This window comes from Barbatula barbatula (genome assembly GCF_947034865.1).
Source record: "Barbatula barbatula genome assembly, chromosome: 6".
In the NCBI taxonomy this organism is placed as follows: domain Eukaryota; kingdom Metazoa; phylum Chordata; class Actinopteri; order Cypriniformes; family Nemacheilidae; genus Barbatula; species Barbatula barbatula.
In genome coordinates, this window is record NC_136765.1 from 1,387,891 (window position 1) to 1,415,482 (window position 27,592).

General features: G+C 43.2%; 2 protein-coding genes across 2 annotated transcripts in view; one reads left to right on the plus strand and one right to left on the minus strand.

Moving 5' to 3' along the window:
• Positions 1-26,573, plus strand: part of LOC306895609 (uncharacterized protein) — an 85,752-nt gene extending 59,179 nt beyond the window's left edge. The window contains exons 21-37 of the mRNA XM_079458979.1: positions 482-655; positions 772-945; positions 7,168-7,341; positions 7,423-7,593; positions 17,413-17,586; positions 17,733-17,903; positions 18,693-18,866; positions 18,983-19,156; positions 19,419-19,589; positions 20,198-20,368; positions 20,621-20,791; positions 20,997-21,164; positions 22,938-23,111; positions 23,374-23,544; positions 24,387-24,557; positions 24,763-24,930; positions 26,481-26,573. Of these exons, the coding sequence (XP_079315105.1) occupies positions 482-655; positions 772-945; positions 7,168-7,341; positions 7,423-7,593; positions 17,413-17,586; positions 17,733-17,903; positions 18,693-18,866; positions 18,983-19,156; positions 19,419-19,589; positions 20,198-20,368; positions 20,621-20,791; positions 20,997-21,164; positions 22,938-23,111; positions 23,374-23,544; positions 24,387-24,557; positions 24,763-24,930; positions 26,481-26,538 (2,809 nt within the window). The 3' untranslated portion in view covers positions 26,539-26,573. The remainder of the gene's footprint in view (positions 1-481; positions 656-771; positions 946-7,167; positions 7,342-7,422; positions 7,594-17,412; positions 17,587-17,732; positions 17,904-18,692; positions 18,867-18,982; positions 19,157-19,418; positions 19,590-20,197; positions 20,369-20,620; positions 20,792-20,996; positions 21,165-22,937; positions 23,112-23,373; positions 23,545-24,386; positions 24,558-24,762; positions 24,931-26,480) is intronic.
• Positions 1-27,592, minus strand: part of LOC306895610 (NACHT, LRR and PYD domains-containing protein 3-like) — a 183,581-nt gene that overhangs the window by 99,825 nt on the left and 56,164 nt on the right. The window lies entirely within an intron of this gene.

Consider the following 27,592-nt stretch of genomic DNA (forward strand, 5'->3'; position numbering starts at 1 on the left):
ACGCTTCAGGTTTATGTCCTAATATGGACACTTTGTCATTTATCTGAAACGGGCGTATAATCAAATATGATCACACCAATATTCAGCCACAATGTTCACTAATCTCTAGACATCCTACACAAATAACATCTATCTCAACATTAAACACAACTATTCAGAAATATAATGTGTGAGTTTCATTATCTCATCATTGTTCTTTTTGATGATATTTACATGTTTGTGGGATAAGATATGAGAGCTGATCCGCGTTTCCACAACTCCAGAATTACGCTGAAGTTTAAAACACCTTCGGCAACTCCTGATTGGTCACATGCCATGATGTCACTATTTGTGACGTAGACTGATCTCTATTGATTGACAGGGAAGCATCCATGTGCTTACAGAGAGGCGTGGAAACGCTGTTGTGATTGGTCGATTAGATGACTAAATATGGTAACTTGCCCGTTAAAGGGTTAATATGAGTCCTTTTGTGTCTCTTCAGGTTGAATTGTTGTAGTATCACAGCAGAAGGTTGTGTTGCTCTCACAGCAGCTTTACATGTAAATCCATCACATGTGAAAGATCTGAATCTGAGTGAAAATCCACTTGGAGACTCAGGAATCAAGAACATCGCTGATCTGATGAAGAACTCACAGTTTACACTGAAGAAACTCAAGTATGTGTTTTTATTCATGTTCATTTATTCTTAATGCATGTATGGGAATGTTTCTGCACTGGTGCGATTTACCATTATATCAAATAGAAAAAAATAAATTGAAATCTTTTGTCTAGTCTGTCTGAGTGCAGAATAACAGAAGAAGGTTACAGATGTTTGGCTGAAGCTGTGAGATCAAACCCTTCACATCTGATAGATCTGGATCTCACTGGAAATGATCCTGGACCATCAGGAGTCAAACTCATCTGTGATTTAATACAAGATACAAACTGTGCACTTAAGACTGTGAGGTGAGGACTGTTTTTAAACATTAAACATTAGTCACAAATGTGAAGTTCCCCTTCAGTCGGTCTCTCGACGTTGTGAGAGACTGACTGGGTTTTGATCTTGAGAACCTACCTTCTCCGAGATAATTAATTATAAAACGGCAATGGGCTTGGCGAACGCGCACACCGGTCATTCACTTATCCTTTTTCTTCGGAACCTGTGCGTTTGTGTATGCACGCTTTACTCGACTTCGAGAAACTTTTAAAACCTGCTGGATTTACGACGCGGAGCAGCGGACTTCTCCTTTCGTGGACTTCCCCTGGGTTTTTCGGCAGAAGGCTACAGACCTTAAGAGGTAAGTCCCTCCGGCTACGAGCATGTCTCGTAGCTGTGTCCTCGGATGCGACAGACTCATCCCGGAGTCTGACGGCCATGAGACCTGCGTCACTTGCTTGGGGCTCAAGCATGCTGAGGCGGGTTTCACTGATTCAGCATGTCCCGTGTGTGCGGACATTGCAATCAGGGTGTTGCGGTCACGGTTGGCTACGTTCTTCACGAGCGCGGCCACCACCCCGTCTGCTTCCCAGGCGTCCCAGATCGCTTTGGCGAGCGGCGGGGGTGATTTGGGGACTCCCATGGATGTCGCTCCGTCAGCTTTGTGCTCGCGGACCGTCCATACCCCTGCACGCTCACCTGGTTCGTCCCCTACGAGCGGCAGACGGCCGTTTCATAGTGGAAAGACTTCATACAAGTCTTTCAGGCGAAAGTCCTAAAGGATTTGGACGGCGGGAAGTCCGACCCAACTCGCATGAGTGAGTTGCGCACTGCCACAGACCTCGCGCTACGGGCGACGAAGGCCACGGCGCGCGCCCTGGGTCGGTCGATGTCCACAATGGTGGTCCAGGAAAGGATCTGTGGCTTAATCTTGCGCAGATGAGCGACGCCCAGAAGGCCCGCCTTCTGGACGTGCCCATCTCGCAAGCCGGGCTGTTTGGTGATACCGTGGAGGACATAGCACAGCAGTTCTCTGCGGTTCAGAAGCAGACCGAGGCGATCAAACAGATCCTGCCGCGTCGCGACGTGGCCACCACCAGGTCATCACGGTCCCGGCCGCAGCCTGCTTCCCAGCAGCCCCGCCCTCCCGCGGTGGCACCTCCGGTTCCAGGACCCTCCCACAGCACGACCCACCAGAGACATCGAGCCCCGCGGAAGAAGGCATCTGTCCCCTGTCAGCAGTCCGCCAAGAGTTCATCTAAGCGGCCCTGACGGGACGAACCTGGGGGAAGTTTCATTGGGTCCGATCCCGGCCTTTCCAACGCTGGATCGGGGAAGGACGCTGCCTGCCGCGTCTCCATCAAGTCCTTTTCAGGGCCCGGCACCCACTTACTCACAAAGAGAGAAATTTCCCCTGGGTTTTCCTCCACAGCACTCTCGTCCAGATGGTGTCTTGGATGGATCGGGCCGCCGACTGCAATCTCCCCCGGACGTTGCGTCAGGCCACCTGAAGCAGGTAAACATACAGAGCGGTCAACCTCCCTGGGGGTCCCCCCTATGCGAGGTGACCGCACTGTCAGCCACCGAACCAGCTTCCCCCGGCACGGTAAAGCAGATTGTCCCTCTGGTCCCGTTGTCGCGGTTCTTGGGCGCTTGGCAGCGCACCAGCCCGTCACACTGGATAGAGAGGACAGTCCGTCTCGGTTACTCGATCCAATTCGCCAGGCGCCCCCCCAAGTTTCGGGGCATTCTGTACACCTCGGTGCGAGGAGAGAATGCTTCCGTACTTCGGCAGGAGGTCGCCGCCCTTCTGGCGAAGGGTGTGGTCGAACCCGTTCCTATAACAGAGATGTCGTCCGGGTTTTACAGCCCGTACTTCATCTTCAGGGCGGGGGGCTGCAGCCCATTTTGGATCTGCGCCGCCTGAACAAGCACCTGCACAAGCTGCCGTTCAGGATGCTGACGCAGAAGCACATCCTGGGCTCGGTACGTCACCAGGATTGGTTCGTGGCAATCGACCTGAATGATGCGTACTTTCACGTCTCTATTCTCCCCCGACACCGGCCGTTCCTACGGTTCGCGTTCGAGGGAAGGGCGTATCAGTACAGAGTCCTGCCATTCGTTCTGGCCCTGTCTCCACGGGTTTTTTCCAAACTAGTGGAGGCTGCCTTATCTCCTGTCAGGGAGCAAGGCGTGCGAGTGCTAAACTATCTCGACGACTGGCTTATCTTGGCACACTCGCGAGATGTGTTGTGCACGCACAGGGACCTTGTGCTTCGGCACCTAGACTGTCTAGGCCTTCGGGTCAACCAGGAGAAGAGCAAGCTGTCCCCCGCGCAGAGCACCTCTTACCTCGGTATGGAACTAGACTCTGTCCGTATGTCAGCACGTCTCACCAACGAGCGTGCACAGTCAGTGCTGCGCTGTCTGAGGTTGATCAGGCAGAATCCCTCGACGCCACTGAAGAACTTTCAGAGGCTCCTGGGGCACATGGCGTCCTCGACAGGGGTAATCCCTCTCGGGTTGATGCACATGCGGCCGCTTCAGCACTGGCTACAGAGTCGGGTTCCCTGGATGGCGTGGCACGCCGGCACCAGGCGGATTACGGTAACGCCTCAGTGCCTTCGCACTCTCCTACCCTGGTCAGACTTGACCTTTCTCCGAGCGGGGGTTCCGCTCGGACAGGTTTCAAGGCGTGTCGTGGTAATGACAGACGCCTCCCTGCAAGGGTGGGGTGCGGTGTGCAACGGGCACGCAGTATCGGGTCACTGAACGGGTGATGGCATATCAACTGCCTAGAGTTGCTAGCAGTCCATCTGGCACTGAGGAGGCTCCAGCCCCTCGTGCAGGACAAACACGTGCTAGTCCGGTCGGGCAGCACGACTGCCGTGGCGTACATCAATCACCAGGGCGGCATACGCTCACGGCAGTTGTCGCAACTCGCCCGACACCTCCTCCTCTGGAGTCAGCAGGTGACCAAGTCCCTGCGGGCCACGTTTCTCCCGGGCTACCTGAACCAGACAGCCGATGCGCTCTCTCGCCAGGGCACTCCCCGCGGAGAGTGGCGGCTCCATCCCCATCGCAGTCCAGCTCATATGGGAGCGGTTCGGCCAAGCACAGGTGGACCTGTTTGCCTGCCCATACTCCACCAATTGCCCGCTCTGGTACTCCCTGACCGAGGGTTCCCTCGGCACGGATGCCCTAGCACACAGCTGGCCGCGGGACAAGCGGAAGTACGCCTTCCCCCCAGTGAGCCTCCTTGCACAGGTCCTGTGCAAGGTCAGGGAAGAGGGGCATCAGGTTCTGGTAGTGGCGCCATACTGGATCTGGTAGATCTGACGACGGCCCCCCCCTGGCCCATTCCCCTGGCGAAGGACCTGTTGTCGCAGGGGAAGGGCAAGAATGGTGAATCCACCTCGACCGCGTTCTGTACCCTCTTGGGACCTTAACGTGGTCCTACAGGGCCTTGGTACGGCCCTGTTTGAGCCCCTCTGAGTTGCTAGTCTTCCTCATCTGTCGATGAAAGCTGCACTCCTGACGGCGCTCGCCTCCATCAAGAGGGTGCGGGACCTACAGGCTTTCTCCGTGTCCCAAGGGTGCCTAGAGTTCGGGCCCGGCGATTCTCACGTTGTCTTGAGACCCCGTCCCGGTTACGTGCCCAAGGTTCCCACCACTCCCTTCCGGGACCAGGTGGTGAACCTGCAGGCGCTCCCCTCAGGGGAGGAAGACCCAACCTCTAATGTGTTGTGGCCAGTACGCGCGCTGCACCTCTATCTGAACCGCACACGGAGCCTAAGAAGCTCCGAGCAGCTCTTTGTCTGTTACGGAGGACAGCACCCGGGGGGGGGCTGTCTCCAAACAGAGATTGGCGCACTGGATTATGGATGCCATCACGGTGGCATACCAGTCCCAAGATTGCCCGTGCCCACTTGCAGTGAGGGCCCACTCCACTCGGAGTGTGGCCTCCTCGTGGGCACTGGCACAAGGCGCCTCTCTGGCAGACATCAGCAGTGCTGCGGGTTGGGCTATCCCCAGTACCTTCGCAAGGTTTTACAATCTCCGCGTGGAACCAGTTGCAGCCCATGTCCTTAACGCCCCCGGCGTGTAGGACAGACTCCTTGTTTGGGCGTACGCCTGCGAAAGCGCCTCCTCAGGTGAGACTAGTGCGCTATTTTTAGCCTCCCTACTTTCCCCTCTCGCGGCGAAGTATAGGCATTCCATCCATCACTAAGCATTTGCACTTGGTAACAGACTGAGCGGAGCCGTCTGTTAGAACCAGGTCCGGTATAGGTAGAGTCATCCCTGCTCAGGCAGACCCCTGTACTAGGACTAGTGCCCCATACGTAGTGACTCCCCTCTGGGTCGTCCCGTGTGTTGAATTCCTCACTCATGATTTCCCGATTGGTGAATCTGTGATCTCCCCGCCGGTGGTAATCCCACCTGGATTTGTCCCCCTACTCGGGCTGACACCTTTTTTGCGCATGTGGTTCTCCCCGCCGGTGAGACCATGTTAGTGTCTCCACATGTAACCTCCCCTCCGGGTATGATGTGGCCTCAGTAACACACTCTTCTAAGAGGAGAGCAGTGTTTCCCCAGTGTTCGGCTCCGGACAGCTCCTCGCTACTAGAGGCGTACGCCACTGTCCGTGAGGCCGTCAGTACAGGCTTCTCAGTATGACCAATACTATGTGACTGGAAGATTACATCTCGCGGTAGCACTCTTGTGACTCGCTAGCCTAGTCAGGGTCGCTCCGCTAGAGGTCGTGATGTTGGTGCAAGCGCTGTGGCGTTTAAGATAGGTCCCCAGTCAGTCTCTCACAACGTCGAGAGACCGACTGAAGAGGAACGTCTCGGTTACGTCTGTAACCTCCATTCCCTGATGGAGGGAACGAGACGCTGCACCGAATCACTGCAGTGAACGGGAGTGCCCTCTCAGGTTCCTCAGTACAAAGGGTAAGTGAATGACCGCCGCCATCTTCCTTTATACCCGTATGTACGGGGCGGAGACTGCCGTGCGCGTGCCATTCGCCAAGCCCATTGGCGTTTTATAATTAATTATCTCTGAAAAGGTAGGTGCTCAAGATCAAAACCCAGTCAGTCTCTCACAACGTCCATCAGGGAACGGAGGTTACAGACGTAACCGAGACGTTTTCTTTATGAAACTAGGTTGATCAGACAGTGTGTAGCTGCAATATTTATTAGAAGGACGAGAGGAGGAATTTACTGAATTGTAAGTCAAAGAAAATGATTTGCATTAGTTTAGTAAGATCTTTGCAAGAAAATAAATCAATACTGTAACAAGCGAATGTAACGCAATTTAATTATATAGACAAACAATAAAACAAACTTAAAACGGCAGCAGCTCCTTCATGGTCCACTGTTGGCCACACAAACATAATAAACCACAACATGAAGTCCTGTTGTTGCTCGTCTCTAATGCTTCCGTAGCTCCTCCGTCAGAGATGCACCGGCCTCGCACCGTTCCCTCTCGGCTCTATCTCACTCGCGTCACCGGCCTCACAGCGTCACCGGCCTCGCACCGTTCCCTCTCGGCTCTTTCTCACTCGCGTCACCGGTCTCACAGCGTCACCGGCCTCGCACCGTTCCCTCTCGGCTCTATCTCACTCGCGTCACCGGCCTCGCACCGTCACCGGCCTCGCACCGTTCCCTCTCGGCTCTTTCTCACTCGCGTCACCGGCCTCGCAGCGTCACCGGCCTCGCACCGTTCCCTCTCGGCTCTCGTCCCGCCCTGCTCGCCACAAATACAATCATTTAGAAGAATTTGTCATTTCATTATTAATTTAGAATATAATGAATAATTATGCTATATGCTTGTGGAGGCTCTTGGTTTATCACAAATCATTATTATTATTCACTTAAAGTATTGGCTGTCTTTTGTCATAGCTGTTTATAGTCTGCCTTCCTTTCTTCATTCCTCTATGGGAAACTTGAAGGATGAACGCTCATGTGCTTCTTTACTAGAATGAGCTTCTCTCCATATAAGTGTGGATTTATGTTCAGACTAAAAGTTTATTACCACTGTTTCTGAGTGAATTCAAGCGGTCTTATTCAAATATTGTGTGCAGTGGAAAGGCAGCTTATAACACACAGAACTCTTGAAACTCTGTCAGAACTCTTTTGTCTCCAGTTTCACTGCAGTAAATATGAAAACTGCACCGGAGCTTTAAGGAATGATGTAACTATAAGAGACATCATGATAACATATGATGTGAACTGATCTTCTGTCTGTAGATTCTTGAAGGATCCAAAAGCAGAAGCAGCTTGTGTTTATCTGACTGGTGTTCTGGGTGTGAATCCATTACTGCTAAAAGATCTGAATCTGAGTCACAATAAACTGGGAGATCTGGATGGAGAGAAACTCTCGGCTCTATTGATGGACTCTCATAGTAAAGTGGAGAAAATCACGTGAGTTTCATATATACAGTATAAGACACCTTCATACATGTGTGTGTTATAAAGATCTGATGATGATGTTATTGTGTTTAGATTGACAAACTGTGAGCCGACAGAGAAACAGTGTTCAGCTGTAGCTGCTGTTCTCTCCTGTAAAACCCTCGTGAGAGAGATGAATCTGAACAACAGTCGTCTGCTGGATTCAGGACTCAAACACATCTGTGACAAACTGAAGAATCCTCAGTGTGAACTCCACATACTCAAGTGAGTTCAGCGATCACATCATCATACACACTCCACAGAACACAACAAACATGACACTATTATACCTGCGGTGATAATGTACAAATAAAAAATGTAAATGTAAAATGCTCTAAATGTAGGATGAGATTCAGAACCAATTGAAATCCAAAGAAAACATAATAAGTGTCTCATAACGCTTGTGTACAGTTGTTCATGAATCCGGTCCAATAAGTGGTCAATCCTTTAATACAAGAAATTCAATTAAATTCAGTTTTATTTATAAAGAGCTTCACAATGTGCATTGTTCAAGGCAGCATTACAGGAGAAGATAAAAATTGTTGTGGAATTTTCTTATTCCTTAATCAAGGTGAGTCAATTTTGACAAACGCAACACACAGAGACATCAGGTACTTTGCAAAGTATTTTATTGTCGTTTAATCTGCATCATAAGCAATGAGCATGGTGCAGAGCAAAGGCACTCTTTCCTTCTGCACCCAGTGTATATATATGATTAAAAATGTGACACCCCCTCCCTTTGCCCCCTAACAAGAATCCCGAGCTGGTTTACGAGAAGTGATGCCCGTTATTCCAAACAGAACATCTTGGCCTCTGCTCGAGGGCAAAGGCAGAGTGGTATGACGCGTATAGAGAAAAACATGATAACAATGAAAAGAAAACATAGATAAACACTTCGTAAACATATAGACAGACAAAACAAAAGCTAGACTAGAAAATTTCCATTACATTCCCCCCTTTTATCATATATGATAACCAAAATCTTTATACTTTGACCATGTAAGATGAGCAACGCCCTTTCTCTTACAGGTTTCATTCTTCTATCTAAACAGTTCTTAAAATCCCACTAGAATTGGTAACACCACCTGCTTCAGCCTTCGTCACTTTCCATATTCTTACTCTCATTTGTGGAATTGCTCCCGTTCCCTCATAACTAAAATTTTTCTGAGTTACAGCTAGTCTAAAACTTTCTCTTTTTCCTTTTTATTTGGCCGTCCCAGGGGACATAATGGCCCACATTTTCAAATTTTGTTGCCTTATCCAGAACATCCACTGAGGTCCACGTACCTCTACACAAATACATATTTGTTCCCCAGTACCTAGCAGAATTAGGGTAACACTGTCCCTCCCCATACCATTTTATTAAACTTGGAATATAGTGTTGCACAGCTATAATCTCAAATTTTTCGGGGTTCGATGCGTCCCCGACTCGAACAGTTGATTCCCTTTGCGAGCCCCAGCAGTGTCGCTACTCCTGTCGCTTGCAGGACCATTGCGAAGAGCCATTGTGGATGCCATTTTGATGGCCTACGGTTGGAGTTGCCACTCCTTGGACACCTTTTTGCAGTGGGAGGCATGTCTTTTCCACGACTTCCTGGAAGCTGTGTAATGATTTGTCAGCTCCATTTGCTACTGCTCCTTTGACCTGCACAAACATTTTGAGAGCAAAAACACAAAAACACATTGCCTTGTAACATCCCCCCTTTTGACGCGTGGTCTAGGCCATGCGTCAAAATCGCAAAAGCAGGGAAAAAATGTTCTGGCAAACGGGTGAGGCCATTTGGGCCTCCCCAAACATTGTCTGTGTATTTACATGAGCACTCCTTCCAGAGTGCACGCTCAGCTGGTTCTGCAAAATGTTTGCATTTCTGCAAGAGAAAGAGTTTTGTTAGTGATTTCTGGAAAAAAAATCTGTCTGCCTTTGATGTTGCTTGCTTTGCTGCAAGGTCGGTCAGCTCGTCGGCTTCCTGTAGAAATTGTTTCAGATACAAAAGTGTGTGTGTCACAGTCACACACAACAATGGCTGATGGTAGAAGAATGGCATAGAGCATATCAGCAACCTGTGTGTGATTAAGAATGTTTTTACCATCAGCTTTTAAAAAGTTTCTGTGTTTCCACAGGGTGCCAAAATCATGAGTTACACCAAATGCATATCTACTATCTGTGTGAATGTCTAAATTTTTATTCTTTGCTAATTCGCATGCACGTGTGAGTGCAATGGGCTCTGCTGTCTGAGCAGAGAAATGGTCCCTAAAAATTATATCAATTGCTTCTTTGCTTTTGGACTTGCGATGTCTGTAATTGCAGACACGCTTTGCGGACAGCTGTCTGCCGCGGTCAGTCATTTCGTGACCCAAAAATGAACAAATCGTTTTGCCAGCTGGACTTTGGAGACATTTACTTTGTGTTCTTTTCTCTTATCTTTTCAAACTGGAAACAAAGGCCTGCGCACTGATAAATTTGGGCATGGCACAACTATGCCTTTATTTTTTAATCTTTTTAAACTAATTAAATATTGGCCTTATGCCATTTAGGGCTTCTGGTTTGAGGCTTCTGTTTTGAGGGGGTATTGCTGTTTGCGTGGACGAAAATTACCCTTGGGCGTTATCACAACAGGTTCACAGTTCCTAATCAACCAAACATAATAATTTCCTGTTACCAACAGTTGAACGGGCACCTTTCCCAAAATTTCTGGTATTTAAATACTCTTCATTAATCTTTTTTGTGTGTGAAAACACTTCAAGTCCCCTTGTTGCTGACAGACAGGCATGAGTCTCACGATGGGCGTGCAACAAATTTGAATATTGCACGTCGTCCCTTTTAACCCATTCTATGGCGTGTGCATATTTGTCAGCAAAACACCCACAGCTCCCCACACCATTGTAATCAACGTCATGAGGCTCTGTGAGGCAATACTTTCTACATCATATTTACGTAATTCAAAACTACATCCTACAGCTGTACGAGCGCTGCACACGGGTCGTGTTGGTATCATGCTCAATCTGTCATCATACACATTATGACTCTGCCCAGCAAATGAATCGGGCAGCAGTCAGACATGAGAAACCTGTGTTGAAATTTGTCACTCCCCAACTCACATTGCACCCTTTTGACATCAATTATTTAACATTAGAGCCACTAGCATTTAGGGAAAACACAGCTAGTTTAGACTCTGGCAAATTTAAACACTTCTTGTTAATCACAGTAGGCTATTTGTTGCGCCTGAATCTATCAATAATTCAAGCAGTTTGTTGCACACGAGCATTGTGCATTTTAGCAAAGTTCAGAAAGCGGTTTCATTCATCATGGAATGTGAGCTAAGCAGATCTTCATTGCATACAGTAGGAAAAAGCATTTCTTCATTGCATATGCTAAGGGAAATCATACTCACCACCCTCGGAATGATGCCTCACCTCCTCACTTCCATCTACCTTTTGTTTTGACCCCATTGGTCTCAGAGGCTCCGGACAGTTGTTCCGCCAGTGCCCCGTCTTTCCGCAATTGAAACATTTCTCTGGATCATAGGTGCTAGAGGGTTTAAAACCTCCTCTTCCACGTCCACGCCACTGACCTCTTCTCCTCCCGTTTCCTCTTCCTCCATGCTCTACTCCGATATTCATTAGAGCCATGTGGAGTTCTTTATCTTGGGTGTTTTTCTTCTGAAGCTGTTTCTTGTCTGTTTGTCTTTCGGCGTGTACAGCATGACGGACGATCTCGCTCATTCTCATGCGATCTGGCTCGATGCACGATTTTTCCACTTCTCGTCTCAGTTCTCCCCTTAGGTTTCGCAGAAAAGCGGATCTGAGATGTCCTTCGAACGGACCAATGTCCGGTCTGTCTGAATCAGGTTGAAGTCCAGAATGTTCTTTAAATACTTCTTCCACAGGCCATTTACCCTGTAACTTTCTAAGGTCAGATGGTTTCAGTTTGACTTTCAACAGTCTCTCTAATTCTTTCATTGAGGGTGAGAATTCTTTGCAAAATGTCAAAAGTTCTTTGTCTGTCGGTGCTGGTTGCGCTCTTTCTTGCTTTTGACACACCACGGGCTGTGGCATGTGTGGCACTGGTGCTGGTGGAGACACTGGCGCTGCCTCGATCGGGTTCAGATGTCGGTGAGGAGGGACACAATCATCCTCCGGTTGGTGTTTGTAACAAGTCATAGATGTGGGTAAAGAAGACAGAGGGGTTAAATCATTATATTCAAGCAAAACAGGGTACAATGGAGTTTTCGGTGGTGGCAGTTCTTCCAATGCCACTTCTTTAAAAACATAGTCACGTCTATTTGCTTCCTTTTCCCATAATTCTAAACATTTACACGCTTCGTCATATTTTCCCATTTCTTTTTTAGACATTTTAAATATGTCTTTTTTCCCCATGTGTTCTCTTATTTTCCCTAATTTTGTGGTACTAAATGTACCGTTTTCTGGAAAGTTAGCTTTTTCTTTTAAATAGGGTACACCTTGTAAACTTCCCGTTCCCCACCTTTTCCTCATTTCTCTGTATGTTGGTTTATCCATATCCATATGGGACCTTCCTTGTCCCATTTTTAATTTAGAGTAGTCACTTCTCTTTTCAGACTCTTTAAAATCTATCTTGATTTAGAGTAGTCACTTCTCTTTTCAGACTCTTTAAAATCTATCTCGATTTAGAGTAGTCACTTCTCTTTAACCAGACTGTTTAGCGCTAAGTAGTCTCCCCTTTCTTCAGACTGTTCAGAATATTTTCAACTCACCTTTTTTCACTTTTGTGCCTTGCACTGAGTTCTTTTGGGATCACGTCAGCTTGGAGTCCGGAGTAAAGTTCTCTCGTCCCTGTATGGGGTTAGAGCTGGATTTGCTATGTCCAGGATGATCAGTCAACTCTAGTCCGTTCTCCGTCAGCCTTGTGATCCCATCCCTCGTCGCCAAATTGTTGTGGAATTTTCTTATTCCTTAATCAAGGTGAGTCAATTTTGACAAACGCAACACACAGAGACATCAGGTACTTTGCAAAGTATTTTATTGTCGTTTAATCTGCATCATAAGCAATGAGCATGGTGCAGAGCAAAGGCACTCTTTCCTTCTGCACCCAGTGTATATATATGATTAAAAATGTGACACCCCCTCCCTTTGCCCCCTAACAAGAATCCCGAGCTGGTTTACGAGAAGTGATGCCCGTTATTCCAAACAGAACATCTTGGCCTCTGCTCGAGGGCAAAGGCAGAGTGGTATGACGCGTATAGAGAAAAACATGATAACAATGAAAAGAAAACATAGATAAACACTTCGTAAACATATAGACAGACAAAACAAAAGCTAGACTAGAAAATTTCCATTACATTCCCCCCTTTTATCATATATGATAACCAAAATCTTTATACTTTGACCATGTAAGATGAGCAACGCCCTTTCTCTTACAGGTTTCATTCTTCTATCTAAACAGTTCTTAAAATCTCACTAGAATTGGTAACACCACCTGCTTCAGCCTTCGTCACTTTCCATATTCTTACTCTCATTTGTGGAATTGCTCCCGTTCCCTCATAACTAAATTTTTTCTGAGTTACAGCTAGTCTAAAACTTTCTCTTTTTCCTTTTTATTTGGCCGTCCCAGGGGACATAATGGCCCACATTTTCAAATTTTGTTGCCTTATCCAGAACATCCACTGAGGTCCACGTACCTCTACACAAATACATATTTGTTCCCCAGTACCTAGCAGAATTAGGGTAACACTGTCCCTCCCCATACCATTTTATTAAACTTGGAATATAGTGTTGCACAGCTATAATCTCAAATTTTTCGGGGTTCGATGCGTCCCCGACTCGAACAGTTGATTCCCTTTGCGAGCCCCAGCAGTGTCGCTACTCCTGTCGCTTGCAGGACCATTGCGAAGAGCCATTGTGGATGCCATTTTGATGGCCTACGGTTGGAGTTGCCACTCCTTGGACACCTTTTTGCAGTGGGAGGCATGTCTTTTCCACGACTTCCTGGAAGCTGTGTAATGATTTGTCAGCTCCATTTGCTCCTGCTCCTTTGACCTGCACAAACATTTTGAGAGCAAAAACACAAAAACACATTGCCTTGTAACATCCCCCCTTTTGACGCGTGGTCTAGGCCATGCGTCAAAATCGCAAAAGCAGGGAAAAAATGTTCTGGCAAACGGGTGAGGCCATTTGGGCCTCCCCAAACATTGTCTGTGTATTTACATGAGCACTCCTTCCAGAGTGCACGCTCAGCTGGTTCTGCAAAATGTTTGCATCTCTGCAAAAGAAAGAGTTTTGTTAGTGATTTCTGGAAAAAAAATCTGTCTGCCTTTGATGTTGCTTGCTTTGCTGCAAGGTCGGTCAGCTCGTCGGCTTCCTGTAGAAATTGTTTCAGATACAAAAGTGTGTGTGTCACAGTCACACACAACAATGGCTGATGGTAGAAGAATGGCATAGAGCATATCAGCAACCTGTGTGTGATTAAGAATGTTTTTACCATCAGCTTTTAAAAAGTTTCTGTGTTTCCAGAGTGTGCCAAAATCATGAGTTACACCAAATGCATATCTACTATCTGTGTGAATGTCTAAATTTTTATTCTTTGCTAATTCGCATGCACGTGTGAGTGCAATGGGCTCTGCTGTCTGAGCAGAGAAATGGTCCCTAAAAATGATATCAATTGCTTCTTTGCTTTTGGACTTGCGATGTCTGTAATTGCAGACACTCTTTGCGGACAGCTGTCTGCCGCGGTCAGTCATTTCGTGACCCAAAAATGAACAAATCGTTTTGCCAGCTGGACTTTGGAGACATTTACTTTGTGTTCTTTTCTCTTATCTTTTCAAACTGGAAACAAAGGCCTGCGCACTGATAAATTTGGGCATGGCACAACTATGCCTTTATTTTTTAATCTTTTTAAACTAATTAAATATTGGCCTCATGCCATTTAGGGCTTCTGGTTTGAGGCTTCTGTTTTGAGGGGGTATTGCTGTTTGCGTGGACGAAAATTACCCTTGGGCGTTATCACAACAGGCTCACAGTTCCTAATCAACCAAACATAATAATTTCCTGTTACCAACAGTTGAACGGGCACCTTTCCCAAAATTTCTGGTATTTAAATACTCTTCATTAATCTTTTTTGTGTGTGAAAACACTTCAAGTCCCCTTGTTGCTGACAGACAGGCATGATTCTCACGATGGGCGTGCAACAAATTTGAATATTGCACGTCGTCCCTTTTAACCCATTCTATGGCGTGTGCATATTTGTCAGCAAAACACCCACAGCTCCCCACACCATTGTAATCAACGTCATGAGGCTCTGTGAGGCAATACTTTCTACATCATATTTACGTACTTCAAAACTACATCCTACAGCTGTACGAGCGCTGCACTCGGGTCGTGTTGGTATCATGCTCAATCTGTCATCATACACATTATGACTCTGCCCAGCAAATGAATCGGGCAGCAGTCAGACATGAGAAACCTGTGTTGAAATTTGACACTCCCCAACTCACATTGCACCCTTTTGACATCAATTATTTTACATTAGAGCCACTAGCATTTAGGGAAAACACAGCTAGTTTAGACTCTGGCAAATTTAAACACTTCTTGTGAATCACAGTAGGCTATTTGTTGCGCCTGAATCTATCAATAATTCAAGCAGTTTGTTGCACACGAGCATTGTGCATTTTAGCAAAGTTCAGAAAGCGGTTTCATTCATCATGGAATGTGAGCTAAGCAGATCTTCATTGCATACAGTAGGAAAAAGCATTTCTTCATTGCATATGCTAAGGGAAATCATACTCACCACCCTTGGAATGATGCCTCACCTCCTCACTTCCATCTACCTTTTGTTTTGACCCCATCGGTCTCAGAGGCTCCGGACAGTTGTTCCGCCAGTGCCCCGTCTTTCCGCAATTGAAACATTTCTCTGGATCATAGGTGCTAGAGGGTTTAAAACCTCCTCTTCCACGTCCACGCCACTGACCTCTTCTCCTCCCGTTTCCTCTTCCTCCATGCTCTACTCCGATATTCATTAGAGCCATGTGGAGTTCTTTATCTTGGGTGTTTTCCTTCTGAAGCTGTTTCTTGTCTGTTTGTCTTTCGGCGTGTACAGCATGACGGACGATCTCGCTCATTCTCATGCGATCTGGCTCGATGCACGATTTTTCCACTTCTCGTCTCAGTTCTCCCCTTAGGTTTCGCAGAAAAGCGGATCTGAGATGTCCTTCGAACGGACCAATGTCCGGTCTGTCTGAATCAGGTTGAAGTCCAGAATGTTCTTTAAATACTTCTTCCACAGGCCATTTACCCTGTAACTTTCTAAGGTCAGATGGTTTCAGTTTGACTTTCAACAGTCTCTCTAATTCTTTCATTGAGGGTGAGAATTCTTTGCAAAATGTCAAAAGTTCTTTGTCTGTCGGTGCTGGTTGCGCTCTTTCCTGCTTTTGACACACCACGGGCTGTGGCATGTGTGGCACTGGTGCTGGTGGAGACACTGGCGCTGCCTCGATCGGGTTCAGATGTCGGTGAGGAGGGACACAATCATCCTCCGGTTGGTGTTTGTAACAAGTCATAGATGTGGGTAAAGAAGACAGAGGGGTTAAATCATTATATTCAAGCAAAACAGGGTACAATGGAGTTTTCGGTGGTGGCAGTTCTTCCAATGCCACTTCTTTAAAAACATAGTCACGTCTATTTGCTTCCTTTTCCCATAATTCTAAACATTTACACGCTTCGTCATATTTTCCCATTTCTTTTTTAGACATTTTAAATATGTCTTTTTTCCCCATGTGTTCTCTTATTTTCCCTAATTTTGTGGTACTAAATGTACCGTTTTCTGGAAAGTTAGCTTTTTCTTTTAAATAGGGTACACCTTGTAAACTTCCCGTTCCCCACCTTTTCCTCATTTCTCTGTATGTTGGTTTATCCATATCCATATGGGACCTTCCTTGTCCCATTTTTAATTTAGAGTAGTCACTTCTCTTTTCAGACTCTTTAAAATCTATCTTGATTTAGAGTAGTCACTTCTCTTTTCAGACTCTTTAAAATCTATCTCGATTTAGAGTAGTCACTTCTCTTTAACCAGACTGTTTAGCGCTAAGTAGTCTCCCCTTTCTTCAGACTGTTCAGAATATTTTCAACTCACCTTTTTTCACTTTTGTGCCTTGCACTGAGTTCTTTTGGGATCACGTCAGCTTGGAGTCCGGAGTAAAGTTCTCTCGTCCCTGTATGGGGTTAGAGCTGGATTTGCTATGTCCAGGATGATCAGTCAACTCTAGTCCATTCTCCGTCAGCCTTGTGATCCCATCCCTCGTCGCCAAATTGTTGTGGAATTTTCTTATTCCTTAATCAAGGTGAGTCAATTTTGACAAACGCAACACACAGAGACATCAGGTACTTTGCAAAGTATTTTATTGTCGTTTAATCTGCATCATAAGCAATGAGCATGGTGCAGAGCAAAGGCACTCTTTCCTTCTGCACCCAGAGTATATATATGATTAAAAATGTGACACCCCCTCCCTTTGCCCCCTAACAAGAATCCCGAGCTGGTTTACGAGAAGTGATGCCCGTTATTCCAAACAGAACATCTTGGCCTCTGCTCGAGGGCAAAGGCAGAGCGATATGACGCGTATAGAGAAAAACATGATAACAATGAAAAGAAAACCTAGATAAACACTTCGTAAACATATAGACAGACACATCAAGAAGCTAGACTAGAAAATTTCCATTACAAAATTAAAACAGAAAAACACATAAAAGGTCAAACACAGTACAGCGCATGGTGTTAGTAGAACAAGCTAAATCATTCTAATAAAGCGATGTTAACAGAACTTACTGAACCTTTAAGCTTATCTACTATCAGCAGTCTCCTGGTGAGCAAGCCTTCACGGCCCTGTGGTGAGGAACCCAAACTCCAATGATAAATAAATGGAGAAAAATCCTCAGGAGAAACCAGACTCAGTCAGGAGGACCAGATCTCCTCCGATGTGTCACGGATGCACTCAGTGACTTTAATTAAGAGTTACCGAGTAAATGTTTATGAATAAATAAAACTAAATTACAAAACTTTTGTACTGTGTTTTCTAGACTATCTGAGTGCAGTATAACAGAAGAAGGTTACAGATGTTTGGCTGAAGCTGTGAGATCAAACCCTTCACATCTGACAGAGCTGGATCTCACTGGAAATGATCCTGGACCATCAGGAGTCAAACTCATCTATCAGTTAATACAAGACACAAACTGTGCACTGAACACTGTGAGGTGAGATGTGTTAAAATAAGAATTAGACTAATAAAACTTGAACATGTGTTTGAGGTTTGCTTTTATTCTTTATTCTTCATTATTGCAATACAAGGTTATCACAATAGATGTTTATTAATAATGACACTGTTATCTTCCGTCTGCAGGTTATTGAAGAGTTCATCTGCAGTCAAAGCCTTTGAGGATCTAAAGACTCTTGGTATAAATCCTTTACTCCAGAGAGAAGTGAATCTGAAGGATCAGAAACTAGACGAGTCAAGAGTGAAACAGATCTCTGATCTACTGAAGGATAAACACTGTCAACTCAACACACTCACGTGAGGATTTTCTATAAAGTTTTTATACATGGTGTTCTATTCAGCATAGACAGAAATGACTGTACATTTTAGAGGGTATAGAGAATATTGTGGTTTCTTATTTAACATCCGTTCCCTGATGAGAGCGAGACATGTCAATGTAGTACATGAGGAATTTGTCCCAAAGAGCCCTTATCTTTTGAATAAGGTCTGATAACTGGGCTAAATTGATTAAATAGTTATTTATTTTCAAAAAACATAGAGTCCGGACCTCCGTTTGGAAGAAAATATAAAGAGCAAACCTCTTGGAGCTTTACTTGAATACCCCTGTGCTAGACGCTTCAGGTTTATGTCCTAATATGGACACTTTGTCATTTATCTGAAACGGGCGTATAATCAAATATGATCACACCAATATTCAGCCACAATGTTCACTAATCTCTAGACATCCTACACAAATAACATCTATCTCAACATTAAACACAACTATTCAGAAATATAATGTGTGAGTTTCATTATCTCATCATTGTTCTTTTTGATGATATTTACGTATTTGTGGGATAAGATATGAGAGCTGATCCGCGTTTCCACAACTCCAGAATTACGCTGAAGTTTAAAACACCTTCCGCAACTCCTGATTGGTCACATGTCATGATGTCACTATTTGTGAAGTAGACTGATCTCTATTGATTGACAGGGAAGCATCTTACAGAGAGGCATGGAAACGCTGTTGTGATTGGTCGATTAGATGACTAAATATGGTAACTTGCCCGTTAAAGGGTTAATATGAGTCCTTTTGTGTCTCTTCAGGTTGAATTGTTGTAGTATCACAGCAGAAGGTTGTGTTGCTCTCACAGCAGCTTTACATGTAAATCCATCTCATGTGAAAGATCTGAATCTGAGTGGAAATACACTTGGAGACTCAGGAGTCAAGAACATCGCTGATCTGATGAAGAACTCACAGTTTACACTGAAGAAACTCAAGTATGTGTTTTTATTCATGTTCATTTATTCTTAATGTATGTATGGGAATGTTTCTGCACTGGTGAGATTTACCATTATATCAAATAGAAAAAAATAAATTGAAATCTTTTGTCTAGTCTGTCTGAGTGCAGAATAACAGAAGAAGGTTACAGATGTTTGGCTAAAGCTGTGAGATCAAACCCTTCACATCTGATAGAGCTGGATCTCACTGGAAATGATCCTGGACCATCAGGAGTCAAACTCATCTATCAGTTAATACACGACACAAACTGTGCACTGAACACTGTGAGGTGAGATGTGTTGAAATATAAGAATAAACAATCATCTGCAGGCTACATACAGTATTTTACAGTGTTTACTACACAATCTGTTGTTGCATTGAAGTGAATTCAAGATTTAACAAAAGATAAATGTATAAAGTTGTTTTCATCAGCACCAGCTGCTGAGGTTTCATTAAATGTCTTCTACAACATATTTTATATTGTATATTTTTATAATTACCTATTTAGTTTTATTACAGTTAATGTTTTTGTAACTTTCTGTTTTCTGCAGGTTATTGAAGAGTTCATCTGCAGTCAAAGCCTTTGAGGATCTAAAGACTCTTGGTATAAACCCTTTACTCCAGAGAGAAGTGAATCTGAAGGATCATAAACTAGACGAGTCAAGAGTGAAACAGATCTCTGATCTACTGAAGGATAAACACTGTCAGCTCAACACACTCACGTGAGGATTTTAAAGTTTCTGTTTATCATCATATCACAATGGGAAAAAAAGAATATTGCTCAAATACAGAATCACAATCATTAGGGCTTCATTTCTTATCAAAACTCTGTTAAAACTATCAAACTTAGCGGTGAGGTTGGGAATTGAAACCAACGGCTCACTCCAGCCCTCCCTTTGGAATAATATTAATGGGGAATGAATAGAGCGGGACTCTCAAGGAGCTTGTCAACCTCCAGCTGAAGAGACCTCATAAAAGGTGTTTTTCATAAAAGGGGTTGTGGTTACACGAGGTGTTTCAGGCAGGTCTGGGTGAGCATTCGCTTTTGGATAGAATTTATCGTTTGTTCCAACACTTACATTTTTGCAATTTTACGTGTCTAATACATGCATGAGTAACTTATAACACACCAAAGACACAGAAACACACATATTAGTGCCATATGACCCCTTTACGAAACAAGAATTCTGGTACAGATGTCAGGTTTTATTGTTGCTTGGAAATGTTTCTATTAACCCTTAATAATATATGTCAGTAGTTGTTCTAAGAGAGCTATGAATTTTTATCATTTTGATAAGTCAGTTATTTGACGTGTTCATCATATCTACAGGTTGTCTGGATGCAGTATTACACAGAGATCCATTGGTGACCTGATTTCATCTCTGACTTCAAACTGTTCACATCTGAGAGAACTGGATCTGAGTAATAATGAACTCAGTGACGCAGTTGTGCAGCTTATGGATCTGCTGAAGAATTCAGACTGCAAACTGGAGAAGCTTTGGTTAGAAATACAGTTCTCTACACATTATTGTGTTTGTGTCTATATGCTTTACTGTTTAATGAAGTCTGACCCATTTTGAGTTCAATCGTTTTGAATATTGGATAGTTGAGTTAAACATGTTTAGGGAATAAAGGGGAAAGATACAAATGTTGTTATTGCAGCCGATGAACATAGCAATGCTGTGTACTGTACATGCTTTGCACTTTAACCATTGTTCCTGTTATTTTCTTCTCTCTTTATCTCTCATTGTAGGTTAACAGCCTGTGGTTTATCAGAGAAAGGTTCTGGTCTGTTTTCAGCTCTGAATTTAAACCCATCACACCTGAGACACCTGAACCTGAGTGGAAATGAACTGGGAACTTCAGGGGTTCAAAAACTCTCTGATCTACTGAAAAATCCCCAGTGCACGCTGAAGACATTACAGTTAGTACACAAGCTACAGTAAACTTAACATTGATCATTGTACTTTCATCATTTCATTGAATAGTAACAGTAAACACATACGGTGTTATTGTGTTCTGCTCCGAGTACACCAGATGTTATGTGTACACATGGGTTCATTTAACTGAACATTACACATCAGTAACGGATGACCATAGATCTGACCCATCTTACTTTATCTCTGCAGACTGTGTGAATGCAAGATTGATACCAAACAATTAGACATCCTGATTCCAGCTCTGTGTTCAAACCCATCACACCTGAGAGAGCTGAACCTCAGTCAGAATGAAGTCAAAGACGCTGGAGTCAAGCATCTATGTGATCTACTGAAACTGAAGAAACTGGAGAAACTGGAGTGAGTCTGAAAACAATATTCCTCAGATTACTGATGTTTTTGTGGTCTGGTTAAAGATGTTTTTAGGTGTTTGCTTCATGCTTAAAATTCTTTCAAATGACCAGTCACACATTATATAGTGTTTTTATTACAATGTATTGTATTTACATTATAATTTAACTGTGAATGACACACTACACTGAGAAGAATACACTTCTCTTGTACCATCCAATGTTTTCTTTGTTTTTGAAATTTAAAAGACTTTCAATGCATTAGATATAAAACATCAGCAGGGTTAAAGCAGACTGTGGGAATACCTGCACATCTTTTCAATTAATAGTGAAGCAGCACTATAGTACTTGTGCTTACAGGTTCCCTCATGTGGTTGATAAGCGCAGTTGTCTGTTAGCAGCAATCCGGTCCAATAAGTGGTCAATCCTTTATTATAAAACGGTCAGTTCTGGTCCTTGATTCTGATTGGTTGAGCGGAGATCTAAGCCGTTATATAATACCCCGATTTATAACGGCTGACCGCATTACCTAGAATCACTGCGCCACTCTTGCTACGTACAGCAAAATAATTGTCAAAATGTCCGATTTTGTGAAGAGATTGACATGACGGACAAATTAGACCAATAACAAACACCGCTGAAATGAATGAAAGAGAAATTGAAGACTTCGAAAAGTAGAAATGAGGTGAATACTCATAAACAGACTCTGTGCTCTGTTAGTTGTTTTCGGTATTGTAGTGAGGTAGGCGGGACGAGAGTCGGGATGCGAGGCCGGTGCGTGAGTGTTTACGAGCGTCAGCTGTACGTGCGACGGTCTCGTATCACGGAGGAGATTGTGGAGCATATAAAAGGACGAACGATCGGTCAGTGAGAGAGGAACAGGCCTGGATTTTATGGTGTGGTAGTTACGTTTGAGTTTATTTATTAATTAAAAGTTTGTTTATGTTCGCCGGTTCCCGTCTCCTTCCTTCCTTTTATGGAACTTGGTTACACGTATGTTTATTGACTTTAAAACACTGTTCATGTATAAAAATAGATACATGTTAATGTTAATAGATAAACACCACCGTCTTTAAGCACATTGTTCATTGTGTTCTTTGCTGCGTCTGTGTTGCTTGGCAGCCGCACCTGTTTCTGAGGAACTACTTTGTTTGGCGGAAGAATATATTTCTATTAAAATAATTACATAATTTTGGTGTGTTTTACTTCATGAAACTTTACTATGCATATGTATTAACCGTTTTATAAAAGCAATAAGCTCCGCTTCGCGTCGTGCCTAACAACGCCCCTTAGCTGTTATAAAATGCACTGTAACCCACGGCTTCTTGGGGCTTATTGCTTTAATACAAGAAATTCAATTAAATTCAGTTTTATTTATAAAGAGCGTCACAATGTGCATTGTTCAAGTCAGCATTACAGGAGAAGATAAAAATTAAAACAGAAAAACACATAAAGGGTAAAACACAGTACAGCGCATGGTGTTAGTAGAACAAGCTAAATCATTCTAATAAAGCGATGTTAACAGAACTTACTGAACCTTTAAGCTTATCTACTATCAGCAGTCTCCTGGTGAGCAAGCCTTCACGGCCCTGTGGTGAGGAACCCAAACTCCAATGATAAATAAATGGAGAAAAATCCTCAGGAGAAACCAGACTCAGTCAGGAGGACCAGATCTCCTCCGATGTGTCACGGATGCACTCAGTGACTTTAATTAAGAGATACCGAGTAAATGTTTATGAATAAATAAAACTAAATTACAAAACTTTTGTACTGTGTTTTCTAGACTATCTGAGTGCAGTATAACAGAAGGAGGTTATGTTGCTCTGGCTAAAGCTGTGAGATCAAACCCTTCACATCTGATAGAGCTGGATCTCACTGGAAATGATCCTGGACCATCAGGAGTCAAACTCATCTATCAGTTAATACACGACACAAACTGTGCACTGAACACTGTGAGGTGAGATGTGTTAAAATAAAAGAATAAACAATCATCTGCAGGCTACATACAGTATTTTACAGTGTTTACTACACAATCTGTTGTTGCATTGAAGTGAATTCAAGATTTAACAAAAGATAAATGTATAAAGTTGTTTTCATCAGCACCAGCTGCTGAGGTTTCATTAAACGTCTTCTACAACATATTTTATATTGTATATTTTTATAATTACCAATTTAGTTTTACTACAGTTAATGTTTTTGTAACTTTCTGTTTTCTGCAGGTTATTGAAGAGTTCATCTGCAGTCAAAGCCTTTGAGGATCTAAAGACTCTTGGTATAAATCCTTTACTCCAGAGAGAAGTGAATCTGAAGGATCATAAACTAGACGAGTCAAGAGTGAAACAGATCTCTGATCTACTGAAGGATAAACACTGTCAGCTCAACACACTCACGTGAGGATTTTAAAGTTTCTGTTTATCATCATATCACAATGGGAAAAAAGAATATTGCTCAAATACAGAATCACAATCATTAGGGCTTCATTTCTTATCAAAACTCTGTTAAAACTATCAAACGTAGCGGTGAGGTTGGGAATTGAAACCAACGGCTCACTCCAGCCCTCCCTTTGGAATAATATTAATGGGGAAGGAATAGAGCGGGACTCTCAAGGAGCTTGTCAACCTCCAGCTGAAGAGACCTCATAAAAGGTGTTTTTCATAAAAGGGGTTGTGGTTACACGAGGTGTTTCAGGCAGGTCTGGGTGAGCATTCGCTTTTGGATAGAATTTATCGTTTGTTCCAACACTTACATTTTTGCAATTTTACGTGTCTAATACATGCATGAGTAACTTATAACACACCAAAGACACAGAAACACACATATTAGTGCCATATGAACCCTTTACGAAACAAGAATTCTGGTACAGATGTCAGGTTTTATTGTTGCTTGGAAATGTTTCTATTAACCCTTAATAATATATGTCAGTAGTTGTTCTAAGAGAGCTATGAATTTTTATCATTTTGATAAGTCAGTTATTTGACGTGTTCATCATATCTACAGGTTGTCTGGATGCAGTATGTGTCTATATGCTTTACTGTTTAATGAAGTCTGACCCATTTTGAGTTCAATCGTTTTAAATATTGGATAGTTGAGTTAAACATGTTTAGGGAATAAAGGGGAAAGATACAAATGTTGTTATTGCAGCCGATGAACATAGCAATGCTGTGTACTGTACATGCTTTGCACTTTAACCATTGTTCCTGTTATTTTCTTCTCTCTTTATCTCTCATTGTAGGTTAACAGCCTGTGGTTTATCAGAGAAAGGTTCTGGTCTGTTTTCAGCTCTGAATTTAAACCCATCACACCTGAGACACCTGAACCTGAGTGGAAATGAACTGGGAACTTCAGGGGTTCAAAAACTCTCTGATCTACTGAAAAATCCCCGGTGCACGCTGAAGACATTACAGTTAGTACACAAGCTACAGTAAACTTAACATTGATCATTGTACTTTCATCATTTCATTGAATAGTAACAGTAAACACATACGGTGTTATTGTGTTCTGCTCCGAGTACACCAGATGTTATGTGTACACATGGGTTCATTTAACTGAACATTACACATCAGTAACGGATGACCATAGATCTGACCCATCTTACTTTATCTCTGCAGACTGTGTGAATGCAGGATTAATACCAAACAATTAGACATCCTGATTCCAGCTCTGTGTTCAAACCCATCACACCTGAGAGAGCTGAACCTCAGTCAGAATGAAGTCAAAGACGCTGGAGTCAAGCATCTATGTGATCTACTGAAACTGAAGAAACTGGAGAAACTGGAGTGAGTCTGAAAACAATATTCCTCAGATTACTGATGTTTTTGTGGTCTGGTTAAAGATGTTTTTAGGTGTTTGCTTCATGCTTAAAATTCTTTCAAATGACCAGTCACACATTATATAGTGTTTTTATTACAATGTATTGTATTTACATTATAATTTAACTGTGAATGACACACTACACTGAGAAGAATACACTTCTCTTGTACCATCCAATGTTTTCTTTGTTTTTGAAATTTAAAAGACTTTCAATGCATTAGATATAAAACATCAGCAGGGTTAAAGCAGACTGTGGGAATACCTGCACATCTTTTCAATTAATAGTGAAGCAGCACTATAGTACTTGTGCTTACAGGTTCCCTCATGTGGTTGATAAGCGCAGTTGTCTGTTAGCAGCAATCCGGTCCAATAAGTGGTCAATCCTTTATTATAAAACGGTCAGTTCTGGTCCTTGATTCTGATTGGTTGAGCGGAGATCTAAGCCGTTATATAATACCCCGAATTTATAACGGCTGACCGCATTACCTAGAATCACTGCGCCTCTCTTGCTACGTACAGCAAAATAATTGTCAAAATGTCCGATTTTGTGAAGAGATTGACATGACGGACAAATTAGACCAATAACAAACACCGCTGAAATGAATGAAAGAGAAATTGAAGACTTCGAAAAGTAGAAATGAGGTGAATACTCATAAACAGACTCTGTGCTCTGTTAGTTGTTTTCGGTATTGTAGTGAGGTAGGCGGGACGAGAGTCGGGATGCGAGGCCGGTGCGTGAGTGTTTACGAGCGTCAGCTGTACGTGCGACGGTCTCGTATCACGGAGGAGATTGTGGAGCATATAAAAGGACGAACGATCGGTCAGTGAGAGAGGAACAGGCCTGGATTTTATGGTGTGGTAGTTACGTTTGAGTTTATTTATTAATTAAAAGTTTGTTTATGTTCGCCGGTTCCCGTCTCCTTCCTTCCTTTTATGGAACTTGGTTACACGTATGTTTATTGACTTTAAAACACTGTTCATGTATAAAAATAGATACATGTTAATGTTAATAGATAAACACCACCGTCTTTAAGCACATTGTTCATTGTGTTCTTTGCTGCGTCTGTGTTGCTTGGCAGCCGCACCTGTTTCTGAGGAACTACTTTGTTTGGCGGAAGAATATATTTCTATTAAAATAATTACATAATTTTGGTGTGTTTTACTTCATGAAACTTTACTATGCATATGTATTAACCGTTTTATAAAAGCAATAAGCTCCGCTTCGCGTCGTGCCTAACAACGCCCCTTAGCTGTTATAAAATGCACTGTAACCCACGGCTTCTTGGGGCTTATTGCTTTAATACAAGAAATTCAATTAAATTCAGTTTTATTTATAAAGAGCGTCACAATGTGCATTGTTCAAGTCAGCATTACAGGAGAAGATAAAAATTAAAACAGAAAAACACATAAAGGGTAAAACACAGTACAGCGCATGGTGTTAGTAGAACAAGCTAAATCATTCTAATAAAGCGATGTTAACAGAACTTACTGAACCTTTAAGCTTATCTACTATCAGCAGTCTCCTGGTGAGCAAGCCTTCACGGCCCTGTGGTGAGGAACCCAAACTCCAATGATAAATAAATGGAGAAAAATCCTCAGGAGAAACCAGACTCAGTCAGGAGGACCAGATCTCCTCCGATGTGTCACGGATGCACTCAGTGACTTTAATTAAGAGATACCGAGTAAATGTTTATGAATAAATAAAACTAAATTACAAAACTTTTGTACTGTGTTTTCTAGACTATCTGAGTGCAGTATAACAGAAGGAGGTTATGTTGCTCTGGCTAAAGCTGTGAGATCAAACCCTTCACATCTGATAGAGCTGGATCTCACTGGAAATGATCCTGGACCATCAGGAGTCAAACTCATCTATCAGTTAATACACGACACAAACTGTGCACTGAACACTGTGAGGTGAGATGTGTTAAAATAAAAGAATAAACAATCATCTGCAGGCTACATACAGTATTTTACAGTGTTTACTACACAATCTGTTGTTGCATTGAAGTGAATTCAAGATTTAACAAAAGATAAATGTATAAAGTTGTTTTCATCAGCACCAGCTGCTGAGGTTTCATTAAACGTCTTCTACAACATATTTTATATTGTATATTTTTATAATTACCTATTTAGTTTTACTACAGTTAATGTTTTTGTAACTTTCTGTTTTCTGCAGGTTATTGAAGAGTTCATCTGCAGTCAAAGCCTTTGAGGATCTAAAGACTCTTGGTATAAACCCTTTACTCCAGAGAGAAGTGAATCTGAAGGATCAGAAACTAGACGAGTCAAGAGTGAAACAGATCTCTGATCTACTGAAGGATAAACACTGTCAGCTCAACACACTCACGTGAGGATTTTAAAGTTTCTGTTTATCATCATATCACAATGGGAAAAAAAGAATATTGCTCAAATACAGAATCACAATCATTAGGGCTTCATTTCTTATCAAAACTCTGTTAAAACTATCAAACTTAGCGGTGAGGTTGGGAATTGAAACCAACGGCTCACTCCAGCCCTCCCTTTGGAATAATATTAATGGGGAATGAATAGAGCGGGACTCTCAAGGAGCTTGTCAACCTCCAGCTGAAGAGACCTCATAAAAGGTGTTTTTCATAAAAGGGGTTGTGG